Source organism: Arvicanthis niloticus, chromosome 3 (assembly GCF_011762505.2).
Source record: "Arvicanthis niloticus isolate mArvNil1 chromosome 3, mArvNil1.pat.X, whole genome shotgun sequence".
In the NCBI taxonomy this organism is placed as follows: domain Eukaryota; kingdom Metazoa; phylum Chordata; class Mammalia; order Rodentia; family Muridae; genus Arvicanthis; species Arvicanthis niloticus.
Genome location: NC_047660.1, coordinates 3,938,532 through 3,961,247, shown reverse-complemented (window position 1 = coordinate 3,961,247; position 22,716 = coordinate 3,938,532). Strand labels below are relative to the sequence as shown.

The following is a 22,716-nucleotide window of genomic DNA, read 5'->3' as shown; positions in this document are numbered from 1 at the left end:
AGAGATGTGGGCTGGCATGAAAGGTTACCACAGGAAGTAACTTCTAGGCTCTGAGTTCTTCCCAGAGCAGTAGCTTGGTGGCTTCATTGGTCACGTGCATCCAGTGTGCCTAACGGCATAGTTGTTACGGAAAACTGCCACAGCCTAGAACCCCACAGGGGTGCACAGACTCCCCTCAACTGTGAAGAGATCCCACTGTCTCTGGCTCTGCATTATAGTTCCGTGGGTAGAACAGGATAAACCAGTTCATTCTGGTTTGTGGGATGCCTAGGAGAAAAAGGATTACAGTCTAAATATCAGGACTCCCTGGAGTGCCCACGCTACCTTCAAAACCAAAGTCACGTGATGTTTCCAACGTGGTGTGAACAATCACGTCTCCAAAACATGCCAGTTCGTGGTTATGGCCTTCACACTTCATCACACCGCTGTAACTCCTAAGATTAAGCTCACTCAACAGACCAAAAGACAACTTGTAGGAGTTGGTTCTCTCCTTCTACTACCTAGGATGTAGGGGCTGAACTCAGACCATCAGGCTCTGCACCGGGTGCCTTTACCTGATGAACCATCTCACCACCCCTATCTTTTTACTGAAATATCTGATAGGCTGGAGATTTTCGTTTTTCAGACACGAAGTTTTAGGTGCTTTACATCTGACATTCAACCTCAATACTATTCTACCAGAAAAATAGTATGATTGCCTGTAACCAGGATCAGCCATTGTGTTTTAACTGGCCGTTCTCAGAGCTGCTTCTAAGGAAAACCTACCTGGCCTTACTCACCCTCATGGCCACTGGGACATAACAAAAGCCGCGGAGGTAAGGATGCTGCTTCATCGCTATCACAGATCGGCCTTGTAGGATTTCTGTTATTCAGTGCCATCTGCTGGGACTATATTCAGACAAATGTAGGAGGCCATCAGCATTTCCACTATTCATCACTTGACCCATTTTAGGGCCTGTGTTTGTCTCACAAGAAAGTATCTTGGTTCTGCAGGGCCCAGTGTGGGAGGGGTAGGCTTATGTCAGTTCTGCCTCCTGGAATACACAGCAGAGTGGACGCCCCCCCCCCCCAGCCCCCCGTGCAGAGGATCGAGCTGCCAAACACTCCTTTCTCACAAGTCTGCCCGTGCCTGAGAGCTGAAAACAAAAAAACAACAAAAATAGCACTGGGTCCCAGGTCGATGTTATCCCCACCAAAAAAGTAAAGACTACAAACTGTCACACTGCATGCTGGGTAGAAAACCATCAGACTCCACCCTTTGTGCACTGCATTCTGGGTAGAGAGGCCTCCGCCTTCCAGCTTTGGCTGGTTTAGCCACTTTAACTATCTTGCTTGTACGCTTAGTTTGAGCTGCTTGGTGACTAAATCTAACTGCCAGAGTGGAGGTGTCTAGATTTAGTGGTAGGGGGAAATGTTTTCGAAGTATACTGCAGGGCTTAGGTGAACTTGGATAGATAAGAAGCAAGGTAGACAGACGGAGTTGTGGTTGATCGGTTTGTTTGTTTTCTGTGTGTGTTTGTTTTGTTTTATCTTTAAGAAGTCAGGAAATCAGCTGGTGAGATGGCTCAGCGGGTAAAAAGCATTTGCCGCACAAGTCTGAATATCTGAGTTTGAGTCCCATAACTCAGTGAAGGAGAGAATTGATTCCCAAAAGTTCTCTGACTCCCACATATGCATCACGACACACATGCACTAGCATTCACACATACACATTGCACACATGTACACACACACACACACACACACTCGCATGCGCATACATGAGAGCTCTTAGAAAACCAAAAGAGAACAGGCTTTCTTTCCTGGCCTCAGCGGCAGCTGCTTCAAGGGCACCTGCAGTGTGGCTTGATTAATGAAAGTACCTACAGATTCTTTAGGGAAAGTAAGTTATGTAAGCACTGTGATCCAGTTTTAATTTTTCTCGAATAATTCACACCTCCTGGTGAGAGTCTTGGGCAGACTTTTTGTACACAGCACCTGAAGACAGCAGCTCTAGTTCCAAGCAGTTAGCCTGTCAGCAGAGTCCCGAGGCACCTGGTGCACTGTCCTCCTTAGAGCTTCAAATCCTGTACTCTTTCACATTTTGATGGGACTTTGAGTGGGGATTGTTCTTGAATTGAAAAGTTGTATTCCCCAGAGTATTTTGGCTTTTGCAGGTGTTAGTAAAGCCATGTTCCACCATTCTAACGTCAGGCTGCTGGCTTGGAGCTGCATGGATCCATAGTTTATCTTGTGTGTTATTCCCAACTGGAGGTTTTCAAGGAAGGGCAGACTGGCTGCCGTGTATGGTGTATGAACTCAGCCAGTGTCCAAGGGCTCAGTGATGGGTAGGGCTTTTCTCCATAGCAGCTTCTCCAAACAGAGCAAGTGTTTACTCCTTTCTTCAGCCAAATATGGATACGATCTTGTACTTCTACCTGAGTGCTGGAGAAGTAACCAGCATGTGTGTGTGTGTGTGTGTGTGTGTGTGTGTGTGTGTGTGTGTGTGTGTTGGGTGTGGGGTGGGTCCCAAGAAACTGGCTGCATTTACCAGAAATGGAAGAGGCAGTAACTTCTAGAATCACAGAAGTTTCAGTGTATTCCAATTGAGAGAGATGCTGGAGGTAATTAGGGGTCAGTGGCTTAGTAGGAGATAGGAAATCATCAGAACACATCCTAAGAATATGAAGCCCCCTAGGTAAATATCACTGCATATAATAAGCTCCAAGGTATGTTTCTATACCTAAAGTAGCCAAGGACACATCCCTGCAGGATATGGGGGAGACTGGGAGGGTGGTAAGGTGCAGATCAACCTGGAAAATATGCAAAAGGTTAAGGCAAGGGCTCGGGAGGGAGGGAGATGACTTTGTCAGCAGGATGCTTGCTGTACAAGCATGAACACCTGAGCTCAGGCAGCCAGAGCCCAGAGAAAAGACAGATGCAAGGCTCTGTAATCCCCACCATGGAAAGCTGGAGGCAGGACGGTCTCAGGGGCTTGCTGGTCAGCCATGCTAATCAGACACTCAAGCTCCAAACTTAGCAAGGCACCGTCTCAAAGCATGGGGTGAAGGGATGACAGGCTGGTTCTCTCGGGAAACTGCATGCTACACAAATACTAAAACCTGGGTTTAGATTTCCAGCAACCTGTGTAAAAAGCTGGGTGTGGCAGCACAGATCTAGAACCCCGACAGAGGCAGGTGGAATCCTGCAGCTCACTGACTGTCTGGTCTAATAGAACCTTTGAAGTCCAGCAACGTCTGGGCCCCACATGTGTATATACACACATGCGAGTGTGTGCACACACAGAAACACACACACACCCACCACACATACACACTACAATACATACAACACACACATAGCACACAACACATGTATATGCACAAATACATACATACATACATACATACACACATATATACACACATACACACAATGAAAAGCAGTTGAGGACATCTGACATTGACCACTGTCTTCCACATGCACGCACACACACACACACACACACACACACCTGTACATATGTATCACACACATATTCACAAGGGAACCCATATACATATGAATTAATTAAATGCTAGAAACAAGAGTGTGGTCAAATTAAAGAGGAATTCAGCAGCCTGTTGCTTTACATGATTTTGCACTTGAGCCTATAACATGGACTCTCTTGTCACTTCCAGGTCTGAGGAAATGAAAGCTTAGGTTTGGTCATGGATAGTAAAGGCTGGATTTGACCTTAAAGCCTGTCTCAGTCAACTTCCTGCCACATGACAAAACACCTAAGATAATCAGCTTCATGGGGAGAAACTTTTGTCTTGGCTCGGGTGGCTTTCAGTCCACGGTTGGTTAGCTTTGGGGTCTGTACCAGCATGGCACATCATGAAGGCAGTGCATGGCTTAAGAGGCCTCGTCACCTTGAGTCAGCCTGGGAGCTAAAGAGATACCAGGAGAGAACGGGTCACAGTATCCCCTTCAAGGGCACCTCTTGGAGGCTCCATTCTCCAGCGTCAATTTGCCTCTTGAAGGTTCCTACCGTTGCCCAATAGCAGCTGGAGACGACGCTGTTCTTTAGCAGCTGGGCCGGATCCACAGCATTGCAAGTCCGGTATTTCCCTTGCATTAGACACATCCTGAGCAGCATCTGTAGCTTAGAAAGGATCTCAGGGCTGGCAAGCAGCTCAGCAAGTAAAGGCATTTGCGACCAGGCCTGAAGACCTAACACATCATGTACACACACACACACACACACACACATACATACACACACATACACACACACGGAATATATTGTTAAAGAGATACTACAGTTACAGATCTAAATAGGGTAACAGTTGATCTCAGGAGAGCTTTAAAAACTTGTGTTGGTCCTGTTGGGTGACTGGCTGGGAGCGTGGAACAGAAAATGCTGTGATCACTCATAGAGAAGGATTAGAATATGGGAGTCCCAGGAAGCAGGGAGCTGTGTCCGTGGAGAATGTGTGGGAACAGCAAGGGACTGAGCCTGAGCTCACCATCAAGTGGCTTCTCCACTACTGAGGTACTAGGACTGAGGGGAAGAAGAAACCCTGGGCTCGGTGATAAATAATTACTGACAAGATCCAGAGAGGCCGTCTGCCCTGCAGCCCTCCTTCCCGACGTCTCCCTGTTGGCATTTTTACTTTGATTTGTACTGGATCAGATTGGATGGCTGGTGTTTTCTGACAAGAGTTTATGAAGAGCTGCAAGCTATTCTACCCATTGGTCTCTGCCATGGTTCAGTGTCAAGTCCGATGCTCTGTGATTCCCGGTCTGTTCGCCTTATCCCCACCCTTTGATCTGTAGTACTCAGACCCACACCCACAGAGCACATGTAGATAAGCTTCAAGTACAGGCTGTTCTCCACGGGTGTTTCTAAGAGTGGTATCATTAAATTGATCACTGTAGGATGTCACTCAGTGCCCTCCAGTCATGGGTGCATCAGGTGAAGAACGGTTTCAATTAAGTCATTCAGGTGTTAAGTAAGTCCAAAGAGCAAATTACCACAATCATGCCATGCCTGTAGAATAAAATGTGGTATGTGTGCATGTTCATGTGTGTGTGTGCATGTATGTAGAGGTACACACACATGTTGAGGCCAGAGGTTGACAGTAAATGCCTACCCAAATCACTCCCTGCCTTCTTCCTTTTTAAATACCGTTCCTGCCATTGAACCTGGAGCTCTCTTTTAACTAGACTGGCTGGTCAGTAAGTCCCAGGAGTCTTCCCTCTCCTCCCTATCCCAGCCCCAGGAGTCTTCCCCTTCACCCTCCTAACCCCAGGAGTCCTCCTCCCCCTCACAGCACTGGGGTTATAATGAAAGCACAGTGCACTCAGGCTGGAGATCCCAACTGGAGTCCCCTTGCTCCTGTGACAAGCACTTTTCCCGCTGACCTCTCTCCCCAGCCCTAGAATAACGTATTCATGTGATACAAGTTACCTTACAAATTATAACGGGAGCTGGAATCACTCAGCCTTGCCCAACTCCCATAAATTAACAAAGTATCCAAGCCTAGATCCCGATTAGTCAGTCTTTTCTCCATTTCACCAGCTGCCTTCCCGAGAAAGTGCTTTAAATGATGGCAGAAGGACCCCAAGGATGATAGAGCAGACAGACAGCACAGATGTAACTCAAGCTACCACCCAGTTTGAAGCTCTTGTCGTGTGCCAGCATCATGCACAGCGTTTGATGTGAATCATCTCTCTGAAAGCAAAAACGCCCCTGAAGGGACCGTTAGAGAAGCTGAGGAACATGCCCAAGGTTACACTGCTAAGAAGCAAAGCCAGATTTGAAACTTCTCTGAACTTCTAAATCTCCGTTTTATACTAAGACCCAAGAGAACTGGACTGACTTGATGAGAAACTTGCCTTCTAACGCTGCACTTAGGCCTCTTCTGCCCCACCAGAGCATGGTTCACATCAAGTTGCTATAAGCTGTTTTGAAATGTGGAACTTTGCTTCCTCCTTGGAGGGTGGGAGGGTTTGTGGGTAAGCAAAGATACCAGAGAAGTTGAACTTTGTTTTCCTATGCGTATTCTTCTGGTGTTAAGTCATGCCTGCTCCATGAGTCCCACTGCCTGTGTGTGCCGTTGTGACTGGTGGGACCATAAAACAACTTTAGTTCCATGGGTTCAGGGCAGGGGTGTTACTTGAATTGCTCGTGTTCTTTTCTGAGCTCTTCTGACCCCTGAAACATGAACTGGGGCAGGGGTTTAGAAGGGGAGACCTAAGAAGTGTGTAAAGGCTAAGAAGAAGCCCGCTATGTGCCCTGCCCCTGGGTGGGGAAGTTTGAGTTGCTCGTTGGAAGTTTATGTCAGTTTGTTAAGCATGAGCTGGAAAGTCCCTGCTAATTTCTGAAGTGTATGCAGGAGCTACATGAGAAGTGAACTCTTCAAAGTTGAACTGCAAAGATTTATTTGTTAAACAAGACTGGAGAAGTGTCCATGAGTAGTCGTTTTCTCTCAGCACAGGAATCTAGAAGCAATTAATAAACAATGTAGCCTGTGGAAATATTTACATTTGGTGGCTTTGACTAGGAAATTAAAACAGGGTCAAAGGTTGGGGCTGTAGCTCAGTGGGAGAACACTTGTCTCGCATGTTTGGGGTCCTAGGTTCAACCTCTGTTACTGCCAAAAGTAGTTTAGTGTCACCATGTAATACTGTCCCAGGAGTGGAATAACTGGATTTCCATCATAGAGATGGGGGTGTCAACAGTGAAAGAGGGTGCGTGTCTTCCTCATGGTGTGCATCTGCTAAGCCCACCATGGACACTGTTAACACGGCACTGGGGTATAAGCGCTGCACTACAATAAAAGGCTTGAGTTTGCAAAAATGATTATTATGAGCCGACAGTCAAAACTTGAATGGAAAAAAAAATCAGAGAAATTCAGTCTGGCTTCATTCAGTGACAACGTGTGTTGTAGAAAGGGAGCAAATGCATTTGATATTCTAAAATATCTTAATCTCGTCCAAAAACCAAGCATATTTTCAACATGTGAGGTGCCATTCAAACCTATATTTAAATGAACAATGGAGTTATTTGAATAACTAAATAGAAACTGAAACCAAATTTGATTTAGGGATTATGAATCCTAAAATAATAGCCCTAGGGAAAAAAACCCACCTTTCATCAAATCTCCATCAGACTCCTTAGACGAGACATTTTATTCAACACTCACTATTGCTCTCTGATCTACCTTGTACATTTTCTAGATGAGAACAAATCACAGAGAATGAATGGCCCACAACTCAAGCAAGCGTGCGGCTGGACATGTTTAAGCCCCAGGCATGGAGTCCTGCAAGCCCTGTGTTTCCCGGGACATCGAAAGGGACTGGGCCTTGTGGTCTGTGTAGGGATTGGCTGTTAGGAAACCCTGCCGGTGACACTTAGGAGAGTAGAGTTATGTGGGTCAGCCTTTGCCCCGCATGCATGGGGGAGGGGTATGTGTGCAGTGCTCAGTACCAGACAACAGAAAACACGAAATCCAAGTACATCTTTAAATATTTCAACCATTTCAGATGTCTTTGCAGAGATGGCGACTTCTTGAACTCTAAGTTCCACATTAGAGTTGTCTGCAAATCCTGGTGGGTCTTCGAGATTGACAAAGAAACTCAGATTTTAGCTCAGTGACAAAAGCCAGGCTGTGGGGCAAGAGCATTCCAGAGTGGTAAGTCAGCAGGGAAGGGTGGCCCCAAGGCCTCGGGTAGCAGAGCCAGCCTGAAGGCCTCTCAAAGATTTTTTTAAAAGTAGTTTTTCTCCATTGTCCTTAGAACTTTCTTGTCCACAACCTCAGGTAAACTAATTATCACTAGTTAAGAAAGGCGATGGGTGAGAATGTTTCAGTTATTCCTAAGTCAAGGCACAGAACCAGAAAGTCAGCTGAGCGGATGGGGGCAGTTCGGGTGCAGAATCAGGGATCCCATTTTAAAGGCAGGAACAGGAAGAGTGAAAGCTAGGGAAAGGTGGGAGGCGCATAAGGTTTGCAGAGCCAGGGGCAGTCCACAGTCTGTGGACACAGCGTGAAACCACAACACCCAGAAGGTCAGAGGCCAGTGTGAGCCAGACACTGTCTCAATAAAACCAGGGCTGGCAGTGTAGCTCAGGGCTGGCGAGTGTTCCCGCCATGTGTGCACAAATCCCTGGTTCAGTTCCCAGCACTGAAAACACACGGGTCGAGGAAGGAAAACTCAGAAGTGGTGTTTAATTGGTGTAGGTTTTAATTAAGAGTCAAAGTTCTGGAAGTGGGCTGTGTTGAGAGTTGCAGAGCAAACTGTTTCGTGTCAGTGAGCTACCTATCAACAATGCTTAAAGTAGATTTTGTTTTATGTATACTTCAGCACATTTTTAAATGGACAGGTCTACCTGAACACTTCTCAAAAAATGGGGGAGGGGATTATTAAAGATGCCAGAGGGCCTAGGCTGCTGCTAATCTCATACTGTAAGATATTCTTCTCATGATAAAAATTCTTCCTGTCCCCGTTCCCCCCACCCCCTTTCAGAGTTCTGTTTTCACAAGGACAGAGACTATGTGCAGCTGTGGGGGTTTCCTCAATGGACTGAATCTGTTAAGTGAAGTTTATCCTGGGACAGCAGGCATTATTAAAAAGCCCACTATTTATTCAGTGGTGGTATGGCTTCTCACTTCCTCTCAGCAAAGGATATTAGGAGCTATACAGCTGGGCCCTGGGAATGAGGTCGTGGAAAGACAGCCCGTTTTCTCTCGGGCCTTACATAATAAAGGGTATAGGCAACGAAGGAATGTGCAAATAATTGTACTCAAAGTAATATTGGGATGCAGATCACCTCAGAGAGACCCATCATTGGTGGGGACGTTTAGTAATGAGGAGATAAAGAGTGTGTGACTGTTGGCCCTGATAAAGCATCCTCCTCTGGCTTCGGCTTGGCACATTTTACAGCGGAGCATTTCTGGGCTTCCTGGGGAGTTGTTGGGAGAGCTGGTGGTGACCTCGTCTAAATGCCCACCTCACTGTGGAGGTAGTAGTGTGACACAAGCAATCGAAGTGAGAACAGAGACTCAGACAGCTCACGAACACAGCTGGGGGTACAGATGAGATTCCCCAGAGTCTCTCACATCTCACGTCTACTCTCTGGGGTTTTTTTCCCCCCTTATTCTTGAGGTTAATACACAACCAAGTGGCTAAATTAAACTCTCTTTCAGACACACGCACACATAACACACACAAGCATGTGTGTGCACAGGCACACACACATGCACACTCCCCACAGGCAAAGAGCTAAAAGGCGGTTTCAGGACCTTCACTGTTGACCGGAAGCTATTGACGTGCAGGAGCGCCTCCCCCACCCCTCAAGTTGATTCCAACACAGGAAGATGCAGCTCCACATCCAACACTTCACACCATCCTCCTGTTCGTCCTGATGAATATTTAGCCTTTGGTGGTGTTTCTGCCATTGGTGCTTTAAAGGCCAGTTCCTAATGATCTAAGTTACACATTCCGCCCTCCTGTGAAAACAGATACTGCAGGCAGGACGAGCCCGGGATCCCAGGCCTGACACAGAAGTGAACACAGGGTAGTGAACACAGAAGCAGGGTAGGAAGCCGAATTGGGGACTTGTGCTAAGTACAGCAGGAGCTCATTTTTGTGGATTTTTTTTCCTTCTTGACATGAATCTTTAATTTATTACTGTGAGGAAAACCACATGATTGTAAGAAAGAAAGAAGAATCCTATATTGCGTGAGCAAGTCTTTCTGAAATTTCTTTGCAATTGCCATACAAACTAATTAATCATTTAAAAAATAAAATAGTTGCTTCAGGTCCTTTTTTTTCCCTCTTGGACACTGACATATCTTTTTATTCATGTTTTATTCTCGAGTTGTTAACTTGTAACATGTGACAGCTTTAAGATAAGCCTGATGTCAAAAATAACTATAAAAAATTACAGACACATTGATTATTGTCCATTTATATAACAAAGAGTCCCTTTTTTGTTTGTTTGTTTGTTTGTTTTTTGGAGACAGGGTTTCTCTGTGTAGCCCTGGCTGTCCTGGAACTCACTCTGTAGACCAGGCTGGCCTCGAACTCAGAAATCCGCCGGCCTCTGCCTCCCAAGCGCTGGGATTAAAGGCGTGCGCCACCACTGCCTAGCATCAAAGAGAGTCTTAATGTTAACTAAATCAGCTTTAACATGTAAATTTTTTTCTCAGATTCGGCATCCGTGCCTAGAGGTCTGCATCATCGAATCCACTCAGGAGTGGCTGTCTGTTAAATCTCGGCCTCCCTTCCTACACATGTCATTGTAAATATTCTAACTATTCTGTGATATTTGCTTTAATAATATGGCCCTAGTTATATATTTTGGTACAGTAGAAAAATGTAGCCTTCTGTAACATATACAGTCTGCATTTGGAGAGTGTATTTTTAAAGTTCTTTGGCCCGTGGCTTTGGTGCTCAGTTTTCCTGCAGAAGCAGCACTGGCCCTGGTGGTTATGGCTCCGTGTTAACCCAGAGGTGCTCTGAAAGGGAAGCTTCCTGTGGATGGAGACATGGTCTTTCAAAGACAGGCTCTTTGTGGTGTTCTTTCTGACCAAACAGCCTCTGTAGGTGAGCTCAGTCCTCACAGGGCTTTCTGCAGAAGCCTTAACCACAGCAGGCCTTCGGGATGCCCTTTACAGATTTGTTCAAGCTCATGGCATGGTCAGTAAGAAAGGGCCTGTGGAATAGGACTGGGAGGTGCAGTGGTGCAAGCCGGGGGTGTGGAGAGACGGCTCAGTCAGTAAACAGCTCATCGTGTGAGTTTGAAGACATTAGCTTGAGTCTGCAACAGCCACAAATAAAGCTGAGCATAGGGGCTGGCTTCATGATCCCAGCACTGGGGAACCTGAGACAGAGAGATGATGGAGCCAAAGGCCAGCCAGGCTAGCCAAATCAGTGAGAGACCCTGTACCCCAAAATATGGTGATGAGCAATAGAGGAAACACCCGGCCTGTATGGACCTCTAACCTACACACACACACACACACACACACACACACACACGCACGCACGCACGCACGCACGCACGCACACACGCACACACGCATGCACGCACTCGTACATACATTCACACACATACATATGCATACATATACGGGTGCACACACACACACATGCATGTACTCACACCATACACATTCACACATACACATGCATGAATGCACACACACATGCATTCACACATGCATGCATGCATATACATACATTCACACACACACACACACATTTGTAGACTAGTTCCTGAGTAGTTATGGCTTGCCCTGTCTGCTTCCTTTCTTCCTGGTTCTTAGACCCCTCCAGTCTAAGGTGCACAGCTTCAAACATAATCTCATAGCTATTCGTTATGAACAAACACACAGCACTCTTCAGTACTTTTGATAACACCAGGGGAAAAGATCAAGAAAATAAATGGGAGGAGGAGAACCTTCCTTTTCAATGTAGGTAAGAGCCAGACATACATTAGAGTTTCATACACTGTTCAATTACAGCGGAGTATAAGATGTTAGTGGAAGATGAGCTGAGGATAACCCTCCTATCTCAGAGTAAAGTGGAGGAAATGATCCTTGGGATTCTCACGAAGGTGGAAGACAGAGGCTGGTACTAGCCTGGGGAAGAGAAGCCTTGCTGTCAGGTGCATGGATAGGCTAGCCCTGCACCCCCATCGTGAACGGTGTGTTAAGAGAATTATATTCCTGGTAGAGGGGTTCACGATGTCAGGAAAGCTCACTCCTCTAAGGACAGCGCACACATGGGTAAGGGGAAGACACTTTTGTCTGGTTTGCATAGGTTAGCAATATCAAGTGTACTTAAGCCCCTTATTTACCTACATAATATATTATATTTTAATTATATTTCAACCACATTATAATTATGGACACCATTTTAAAGCCATCTAGTGATTTTATTTAAATGGCATTTAGGAAAGCAGCAGCGGGGGAGTTGTTTGTGATGAGCTTGTGATACCTGGCTTGGCATAAAACTTTCTAACTGAAACGGTCACTCTGAGGTCACCCTGGGGCATCCTTGAGTGTTTCAGAGCACACATGTAAGGGCCAGTCCTGCCTTGGTGTGAGAACCCTTCAGAGCTAAGCTTCAGGGGCCCTGGATTTCAACGGTCATGATCAAAGTCACCCTGCAACACACCCAGGAGTCGAGATGTTTCCACACAGGATATGTTTTAATATGACACATGGATGCTTGATCCCAAATCAGGAACTTTCACTTGCAGATTTTATCCAGGTAACCTGTCAGTGTGGGCCTTGATCGATAATCTTTAATGAGGATGGTATTAATATTTCTCATATAGAGAGCCCAGTTGCTAATATTTTACATGACGGTTTTTTATATTAAAACATATCCCCAAAGTCTTCCACTTATTAACAACAGAATGGGGGGAAAGCGTTTTTCCAAAAATGGGCCACTAAAAGTTGGCATCAGTAAAGATAGAGAAGTTACATCTGTGGGTGCTAACTTTCTGCAGTGACACAAAGCAGAAACAAAACTGCTCTCGGGGACCACCAAATATTAGAGACGTACCACCCAACCCCGGTTTGCTTTCCTTGGAGTGAAACTGTCGACTTGACAATTTGTTCCTAGGACCCCAGGTTATGCCTGTTCTGCATAAATAAATCTCCATTTGAAAGTAAGTTAAATGTGGGGCATCCTGCATTCCCTTGGAACAGTGGTCCCTTAAAATAACAAGTAAGACCTGCCTTCAGAGGCTGGGGGTGGAAAGGAATTGCTAGAGTGACTGCTCGAATGCATACGTGTGGTTCCAGCACACGCCTATGGTGGCAGCACATACCTGTTTCAGCTATACTGCACTAGAGGCAGGATGTCAGAACTTGAAAGTCATACTTAACCGTACAGCAAGTCTGAGGCCAGCTTCGGACTGAATGAGGCCCTATCTCAGAAGTAATTTTAAGATAACCTTTCAACATATCTTTCCATGTGCTGCAGTCAGGATATTCTGTGGGTTTTGCCTCTCTGGAAGCATCAGAAATGGATGCCATTTTTTGGTGACAGTAACAGCTGCCATATAAAAAAGACGTGTGGCTATAGAGCAAAGAGGAGGAGAAGATGAACAGTGGTGGGTGTGAACAGGCGTAGTGAAAAGAACATGGAGAAGAGACAGACTGGGAAGCAGCTCATGAGCAGAGCACATTTTAGCATGTGCAAGACCATGGGTTCCGTCCCCATCATAGAAAAAGAAGTAAAGAAATGAATACTGGATGGTAGTAAACAGGCAAGTCTCTGTTATACTTTAAAGGAAATAAGTTTTGTTTCAGAAAATAGGGAAATGCCCTTCTATGGCTACGGAGCCCTGTGACCATGGGGAAGGTCTTCTAACATATCTGCCACGTATAGACATTTTCCTCTGGTGCAGTTTCAGTTTGCTGACCATGTTTTCCTGTGTGATCCTGGCCCCAGCCTGGAGAACTGTTCTTTTTATCTACGTATGACAAGAAGTGAAGACAGTTTGGAGCGATAATGTATTTTCCCAAGATATTTCACATAGCACAAAAGGCTGCAGTGTCATTTGCAGCCTGTATTGCCTGTTGCCCCTAATTCAGCTGATGGTCATCTGTGAATGGAGCACTGTCTTCAGTTACTTCCCCTGTATTCATCCATTCAACCAGACACTGGTGGTTCCTGTGTGCCCAGCCCTTGTCCTAGACACCAGGGACATAAAGATGAGTTAGAAATCCCTTCCTGTGGAATTTGCTGAGGATTTGGTTAATGAACCTGCCTGGAAATAGCCACTAAAACTTGAAGTTTGTGATACCAAGAACCTCTGAGGCTCTTTCATAGTTCAGCAAGGCCACACAAAGATTTTTAAGGTATATTTTATCTACTTCTCCAAAGTCAGCATTATAAGGACATCATTTGATAGCTAGTCATGGGGGAAATTTAAGGGAAACCTCCCTTGCTCTTCTTAAGTTGTTTTGGGGTTTGGGTGCATGAATGTCCCCACTGAGGTGTCTTCCACATCACCTAGGCAACGCTGTTCTTAATGACTGTATTACTTGAGCTGCCATCTCCGAAGATACATTTTTGAATCTTGGCACTGAGTGTTTTCTGTAGGGAGTGGAAATTTTTCTAGAAGCCATGTAGAAACTCTCCCTTTTGAGAGTATACATTCAGTTCCTAAAGATTACCCACAAGGAGTAAACTCAGAGGCATCAGTACTTGTCTCTGAAACACTAAAGCAATCCCATGATCCTTTGCGCCCTCCCACAGGAAGACAGGCTGAGTCAGCTGTTGACTTCATGGCGCTGATGAGTTCAAACTCAGTGATTCCGTTTCTGCACAAACTGTTTCGATTTCAACCAAGTGCAGTTCACATCCTGGTCAGATCTCTTCCTAGTGATGGATGGCTCATCCCAAATCCATCATCATTAAGGAGACAACATGAATATTTCATAGCCGGTGATTGTGTCGGGGGCAGGATGACCGTATTTCCTTTTCAGTCATCTGGCTTCTTCTGGTCTAGTGCCCTAGTCCTAGGAGTGAGCACTAGATGTCTGGATGCTGCAGGATTAAGTCCCTAGTACAAGTTCTCTCCCAGTCCCACAGCTTCCCTGCCACCGTCTGCCCTGACTTGCTACAACTATTGCTCAACTCGGGAAGCAGCAGTCTAGACGTGGTTGGGTCTCTCCTCCACGGAAGTGAGTGTGATGCCTACGCACACCAATAATCTGTTGCTGAATCCAGCCCGGAGATGGATCCGAGCCACACAGAACATTTTCTTTAAAATGTGGATCAGTCACAGACTTTTCAGCTACCTGGCCCTGGAAGGCTTAGTGTTTCCTCAGAAGAGCCTAACCCAGGACACCTCTTCATAATCTCTCTTGCCACTCATCACCACACACCTCAGTAAGGATACAAGAATTAGTCAGTGCCTGCCCAGGGCATGATAGGAAGACCTATTTGATGCTCTTGCAAGCCATTCATTCTCTGTCTTCAAAAACTATCAGACCACTCACAGACTATGTTCACACAGGGTATAGCACAGGGTACCTACACACTGAGGAGAACCATCAGACTTAAATACAGCAATTAAAGGGATATAGTTTAATTAATTCATACAGTTTTATTTACTTATTAATACGTGTATTCCATCTCAGCCATCCAACTTTTTTTGTTCACACATATTGCTATAACCAGAGGGACCACAGCTGATTGGCGGAGGCGCTCTTGACCAGAGGTCAAGCGTGTCTGTGTTTTCTAACTTGAAGCATAGACTTTGTGGCTATCCGCTGTCTTCATTTCTTTGTGTTCTCCTTTTAGTGGGAAAGGAATTTGAAAACAGTATTTTCAGTTCAAAGTTTTGATTTACCATACATGGCAGACCATAATAGTACTTAAGAATTCTCCAGCCATGTTTCTCTCATAGGAAATGCTACTTACTTAAGGCAATTACCCACCAGGGAGATACATAGACATATGTCTCCTTTGCTATGTTTGATTTATCTCCTATTGTAGCTTGAAGAGGTTTCTCGGAAACGGGAGCAGTGGCACTCTGGTGGGGTGGGTGACTGTAGCTGACCTTTCTTGCAGGGATGGGGTGACTGATGTTTCTTGCATTCATTGGGATTCAGCTGGGGCAAAATGTGGGTGGTCACTGAGGGACAGCACTAGCTCCTCCAGAGCATAGAAAAGGTCTTCTAACACCGTCTCCCACTTCATGCACCAGACTGGTTCTTTCAGTCCGGTCCTATAACATCCCTTTCTCTGATTCATAGGTTCAAGGGCATCCTGCTCAGCTAGTGTGGTAAGAGGCACACAAAAAGGCTTTGGAACCTCAGCTTCCCCTAGTTCCTGGCATGGGTCCGAGAAGAGTGACCAATTTCATTCCCTGGAGAGAATGCTCATATCAGGAGCCAAGTGAGCAAATAAGTACCCGACCAGTGCAAGCCAGTTAATGCTGCCCGGGCTTTCATGTCTGCAGACTATAACTGTGACACGCACTAGGCTCGTGTGTGACAGATGCTCTCAGAGCCTACTGAGTTAAGAGGGTAGACACCGAAAGTCAAGCAAAAATAGACTTGACAAGTTAGCTCTCTGTTTAACTTACATGTAGACTTTGTGGACCTAGTGACGTAGGTTTCAACTATGTCCTCTAAGGATGTGTGGGCTACAGTACCTTGGGAAAGGGATGCTGGGTAGCCACCTCAGCATGGACCAAAGGCAACACAGAAAAGAAATCCCTGGCATTTAGCTTGTTGTGCTTATTGTACTTATTTTGATGTGCTGTTTTCAAAGTTGGGTTTTTAAAAATATGTTTGTGCGCTCTCTCTCTCTATGTGTGTGTGTGTGTGTGTGTGTGTGTGTGTGTGTGTGTGTGTGTGTGTGTGTGTGTGTGTGTTCACAAACAAGTACTAACAGAGGCTAATGCCAGAGCATCCGGTCCCCAGGAGCTGGAGGTGCAGGCAGGTTGTAAACCACCGCCCTCTGAAGGAGTTGTAACCACTGCACCATCTCTTCAGTCTGATATTGTAATTAAGCATTTTTAAATGTACCTCAGATTTGTAGTGTATTGCCACATCACCTATAACAACTGTAAGACTAGTGCTTTAATAATACGATTTGTGCCAGTATTTAATGTTAAGGCACCTTCTGAAGCGTTCAATCCGTTTGGGTGTAAACACGATCATAAAGAATGGTAGAGACAGAGGGGTGAAAGGGTGTGCAGGGAGGTGTGTAGCTGGTACAAAGAATGTCTCTGCGGCAAGCCAGTAGGACAGCACGCAGAATGTTCCTGTCTGTCTTTAAATGACATGGCTTTAGTACCAATTAAAATATAGTCTGACTAAAGGAAAGAGGGACAAAAACCAAAGAGAAGCTCCTGACACCATCTCTCTCGAACACACATGAGGCCTCCCCCTTGTCCCTCCTGCTTAGCTGGTCTGGCACGCGCTCCCCTGGGGACCCTACAGATCAGAGCGTCACATATCCCCTAACATGAGAACAGAGATCAAAGGGACAAGTTTGAAGTGGGTGGCATTGGTCGGCAGCTGTTCATGGCCTTATGCTCTGTTTCCAAGGGACACTTCACCCTAGAGTGTACTCCAGACAGTCCCAGTGAGTTAGGGTTCTCAGGGAGAAAATTAACAGTAAATGGTACTTCCGTGGAAACCATTGCTGCCCACAAATGGAAAGAACCTCTAAGGAGAAAAACTGAATGCTTTACTCAGTCCTACGGTCAAATCCCAGAACTTCTGGAAGTCCACAGCTGCTATGAGTATGTCTCATCCTTTTATCCTGCACACTGGTGGCATGTCACAGGTAGACAAAGGCACAGACCTGACAGCCAGTTTTCTGGTCTCGATTCATCATGACTTGAAATTCAACACCAGAGCCCACTCTCCCTTTCTGTCTCCATGCACTGGCTCTGTTCACTGGCAGAGGGAAAGGCAGGCTGGGTGGGTTTCTGCCCAGCTATTTCCCAGTGGTCTGTCTGTCACACACAAGTTTCAAAGCATCGTTGTAAGTTTCCGTAGCGCAAACGCCCCTGTTTTCATTACTATGTTTTCTGTAGGATGCCCATCAGGTGTTTGTAATTTTGCTCTGTCTGGCTTTTTAACTTCATCCAATAAGCAGGATTGTGTACATTCAAAAAAAAAAAAACTATTATTATGTTTGTCTAAGGAACTGGTGGATTCCCATATACCTTTCAGGGCCTGTTGCTAAAGTAAGAGAAAATAGGGGAAAAAATAGATCATGATTTGATGTCTTAGAAAATAGTTCTATTGTGTAGATAGCTTAGAAGCGTAGGAATGAAATACAGGAAAGCCCTATTTAATAGTCAACTACTTAAATCTAAAAACAAAGTATAAACTATTTGGGGATTCTAAGTATTACCTAGCTGTCATGATGTCATTCAAAGACAATATGACAAATGCATTCAAATACTCGATCCTGTGACAGAATCCACATATAAAAATTATATGTCGCTCTCATTCATATGTACCAGCATAGGAAACAAGGGTCACTGTTTTCCAGATTAGCTTCAAATTCCAAGAAAATGCTTAAAGAACAAGGAATAATGGTGGGGCAGCCATTCGGTAGTTAACCGTGCGGTGGCTAACTGAAGTTAGCCACCTCTTCTGTAGAACCAAACTTTGGTTCCCAGCACCCGAAGTGAGCAGCTCAGAACTTCCAACACAACGCCAACAGTCCCTTCTAGGCAACCCCCCAGTGTGGCACCTTCACTCCCAGACACTCAGGCAATCATAAAGTAGAGATGAGTAATTCAGTCTTAAGTGATAGCCTCGTTTCACATAAATATTTCTGTAAGTCACCTCCATTTTTGACCAGTTCTATATACATCTGTATGCCCAATGAAGTAAAGGATAGACATATCATTTGAATATAGTAAAATATTACATACAAACTACTGGAGTGGTCAAACAAAAATATCTATATGCATAAACTCTGATAATAAATTACATTTGTAGAAATAACCCTTTTTTTTTTTTTTTTTTTTTTTAATGGAGATTGAAACCCGCCGTGTACCAGTGTTTGCTAGTGTTTACCATAAGGGGTTCCTTCAGTTATTTCTTATTCCTTTTTGGCTACTTAACAAATGAACTTGTGTCCATTGGTTACATAAAGATAAATCAAAGTGTTGCAAAGAGCAGATACTTTAGATAAAACTTTTATTTAAGCTTGATATTTAATGGTCTAGACCACATAGGCCCAGACCTTTGACCTCAAGAACGTTGGATTGGAGAGGGACACCATTGCGCTGGGGATTTAGCTCAGTGGTAGAGTCACAGTCCAGCGGCTCAGAGCAGGGAGGGGACCTTGGTGGCTAATCCCAGGAGCCACCGATTGGCTTTAGCAGGAGCCTTTTTTGATCTTTATCTGAGCTTTTGGGTTTATTGCGAGTATTTTTAACTGCTTACCTAGAAGGTCATCCCTTTTCACTGTGACATTTAAGCAGGTCCTGTATTTGAAACTGGTTGCTGTTCTATCTTGGGAACAAGGTCATGTTTGATAAGACTGTATCTTTGAGTTGTAAGTGAACAGTTAAACTATCTGCTTGATTAACTCTGAGATATTTATAGTTAAGTTCAGAAACAACTTTCAAAGGTAAATTCTCTGATTAGACTTTCTGATCAGCAGATCAAAGGTCACTTTGATAGTGATACTAGCGTAGACCAAAGAAATATGAAGCAACGTCACTTAAAGAGGTTGAGGTCGGAACAGACTGCCTGCCCACATACATGCTGTCGTGGTCTCGTAGAAAACCCCACGGCACACAGAAGAAATTGCTCAGTGCAGAAATCCTCAGCATGAAGGGTACAGGTTTTGCAAAGTTAATGATGGGGGTCAGAATTATGAGAAATTGAAGATCATTCTACTTTCAAATATCTGTCTGCAAAAGAATAAGATTTGAACTTTCTATTTTCCCTGCAGAAGGTCTAAATTGCACTTGTCTTTTTCCTTAACAGATAATTCTGAAATAATCAACAGAAATGGAATGGAATGCCAAGAATCTGCATTGAGAATAACTAAACATTGTTACTGTACATACTATCCCGTTTCCTCCTCAATAGAATTGCCACAAACTGCATGCTAAATTTAGTTTTTCTGGACAGACCACAACCCTAAGGCTAGTTCTGCTATGTCATATATGAGTATTAAATATGGTATGCTTAGTATATTCCAGCCTAAGATAGTTAACTACCTGAGACCAGCTGCGATGTTCAAAGACATACAGGATGAGGTTTTCTTTTACAGGGTTCTGAGTATAGTTTCTGTCCCAGGAATATTGTCTTATCTCCATAACTATAGCTGATGCAGAAAGTCCAGCCAATATACTCATTTCGACTCAGAATATTTCAAATTTAGCAATAAACAGTTAGCTTTAGTTTAAGTACCTATTCCAAGGGCAGGTTCGATTCTAACTCCAGTCACAACCATTTCATTTCCTGACCGGATCAAAGGGTAAGATTCACTTCTTGAGGAGATGGACACTCGCAGCAGAGACAAGAAGTGAAGTAAAACATGCACCTGCCTCGCAGGTCTAAAGTCTGAGTGGCAGTTCAAGCACAATTGCCCAGGGGACACATCAGAATGTGGGGTTCACTTTGCCAGGAGATGCCGCACTGAATCATGGGATTCTAGAATAACATTGCATAGATTGAAAAAAAAAAAAACTTTGCACGGTATGAGCTTCATACCCAACCCAACAAAGTCTTGAAGGTATTATTTTACAAGTATATTTTTAAAGTTGTTTTATAAGAGAGACTTTGTAGAAGTGCCTAGATTTTGCCAGACTTCATCCAGCTTGACAAGAATGAAAGGCTTATGCCAATAGTCAAATCTAAGGGATTGGTCTTTCAAACTCGCCCTCCGGTTGCCTGTTACTGAATAACTCTTCTAAACTAAAACCTAGTCAAACAGGGAAGCTGTAGGTGAGGAGGCCTGTATACTATTCCAGTTTAAGTACGTCTGACTTTAGTCACTACAGATGCAAACTGTGACTTTAATCTAAATTACCATGTAAACAAACGAGAAAAGAAGTAGATAGTTTCACTTTTTAAAAAATCCATTACTGTTTTTTGCATTTTAAAAGTTGGATTAAAGGGTTGTAACTAACTACAGCATGGGAAAAAAAATAGTTCTTTTAATTCTTTCACCTTAAAGCATATTTTATGTCTCAAAAGTATAAAAACTTTAATACAAGTACATACATATTATATATACACATACATATATATACTATATATGGATGAAACATATTTTAATGTTGTTTACTTTTTTTAAATACTTGGTTGATCTTCAAGGTAATAGCGATACAATTAAATTTTGTTCAGAAAAGTTTGTTTTAAAGTTTATTTTAAGCACTATCGTACCAAATATTTCATATTTCACATTTTATATGTTGCACATAGCCTACACAATACCTACATAGTTTTTAAATTATTGTTTAAGAAATGAAACAGCTGTTATAAATGGATATTATGTTTAATTGTTTAAAACATCCATTTTCTTTGTGAACATTTTAGTGATTGAAGTATTTTGACTTTTGAGATTGAATGTAAAATATTTTAAATTTTTGGTATCATCGCCTGTTCCAAAAACTAGAGGCATCCAACCATATCATTTTTTTGAGTGAGAAAAAATCTGCATTTAATTCATGTTGGTCAAAGTCTAATTACTATCTATTTATCTTACATCATAGATCTGATAACTGTATCAAAAAGAGAAATCACATTCTGAGTGTAATCTTGCGTAGTGCTTGTATTGTGTTTGTTTTAATTTGTGGGAAGGTATTGTATCTAACTTGTATCACCTGGAGAGCTCTCATCTTTATGTATTATTGATATTTGTAACTTTCTCAGCTATAACAATGTAGTTACGCTACAACTTGCCTAAAACACTCATACTTATTTTTTTTTCCTTTACTTACGCATTTAAACTCATTGAGAAGGTAGTAGACTAAAAAGGTAAATTATGGGAATCACTGAAATATTTTTGTAGACTAATTGTTGTAACTGTCTTTTTTCCTTTCATTTCATGATTTTTTATTTTAAAAATTATTATCACATAGCTATTTTCAGCCCTTTAATAATTGAGCATCAAAACATGACCTGTATCCCCAGCAAATATAGATGACTGTATTTTTTACTATGATATCCATTTTCCAGAATTGTGATTATAATATGCAGAGTCAAATATGCCATTTACAATAGGGAGGAGGCAAGGCAAATGCATAGATGTACAGATATATGTACAACAGATTTTGCTTTTTATTTATTTATAATGTAATTTTATAGAATAATTCTGGGATTTGAGAGGATCTAAAACTATTTTTCTGTATAAATATTATTTGCCAAAAGTTTGTTTATATTCAGAAGTCTGACTATGATGGATAAATCTTAAATGCTTTGTTTAATTACAAAAACAAAATCACCAATATCCAAGCCAGGAAGATATCAGTTCAACAGCTACTGTAGTTAGGAAACTAACTCCACTTGTTCGGGAACTCCATTTCACTCTTGGTTTTCAGGATATAACAGCACTTCACAGAAATATTCTTTCAGCCATATGCCACTGGTCACATTTCTACTAAATCTTTCTGTAACACTTCTTAAAGAATTCCCTCATTCGTTATCTTACAGTGTAAACAGGACTCTAATTTGTATCAATTCTATGTTTTGGTTGTAATATTCAGTTCACTCACCCAGTGTACAACCAATGAAATAAAAGAAGCATTTAAAAGGATTGTGTTGTGGTCTTCCTTCTTGTTTAGACAGATAATTAGCTGGACAGAAATGTTTTTACCTTGGTATAGATAGCACTCAGTGACAACAAACAACAAACAGCACTTATCAAATAGGACAGAGAGAGGCAAAGACAGACAGACAGACAGACAGATTGATTAGATAGACTGATTTGATTTACTTTTGGGTTTGGCTTTTTCTTTTACACTTTTGTTTGTGGGTGGCACATGCCACTGCGTATATTTGGAGGTAGAAGTACGACTTGAGGGACTCTGAGGTTTTTTTGAGTTGACTCTGTCCTCGCATGTGGGCCCTAGAGATTGAACCCATGTCATCAGTCTTGGCAATAAGTACGTGTATCCACTGAGTCATCTTTCCAGCCCTGGGCTTTGGCTTTACACAACAAGAAAAATAATTTAAAGTGATCATTTGGTAAATGATTTCAGCATCCTTTAAAATAAGCAACAATGTA

At 43.4% G+C, this 22,716-nt stretch overlaps 1 protein-coding gene across 8 annotated transcripts in view; it reads left to right on the top strand.

Moving 5' to 3' along the window:
- Positions 1-22,245, top strand: part of Mbnl2 (muscleblind like splicing regulator 2) — a 158,171-nt gene extending 135,926 nt beyond the window's left edge. For 7 of the 8 annotated variants that reach the window (XM_034498657.1, XM_034498655.2, XM_034498652.1 and 4 more), the window contains one exon: positions 19,467-22,245. In XM_034498657.1, the coding sequence (XP_034354548.1) occupies positions 19,467-19,594 (128 nt within the window). In that variant the 3' untranslated portion in view covers positions 19,595-22,245. The remainder of the gene's footprint in view (positions 1-19,466) is intronic. The other variant, XM_034498650.2, reaches the window with a different exon arrangement.
- The last annotated feature ends 471 nt before the right edge of the window (positions 22,246-22,716 follow it).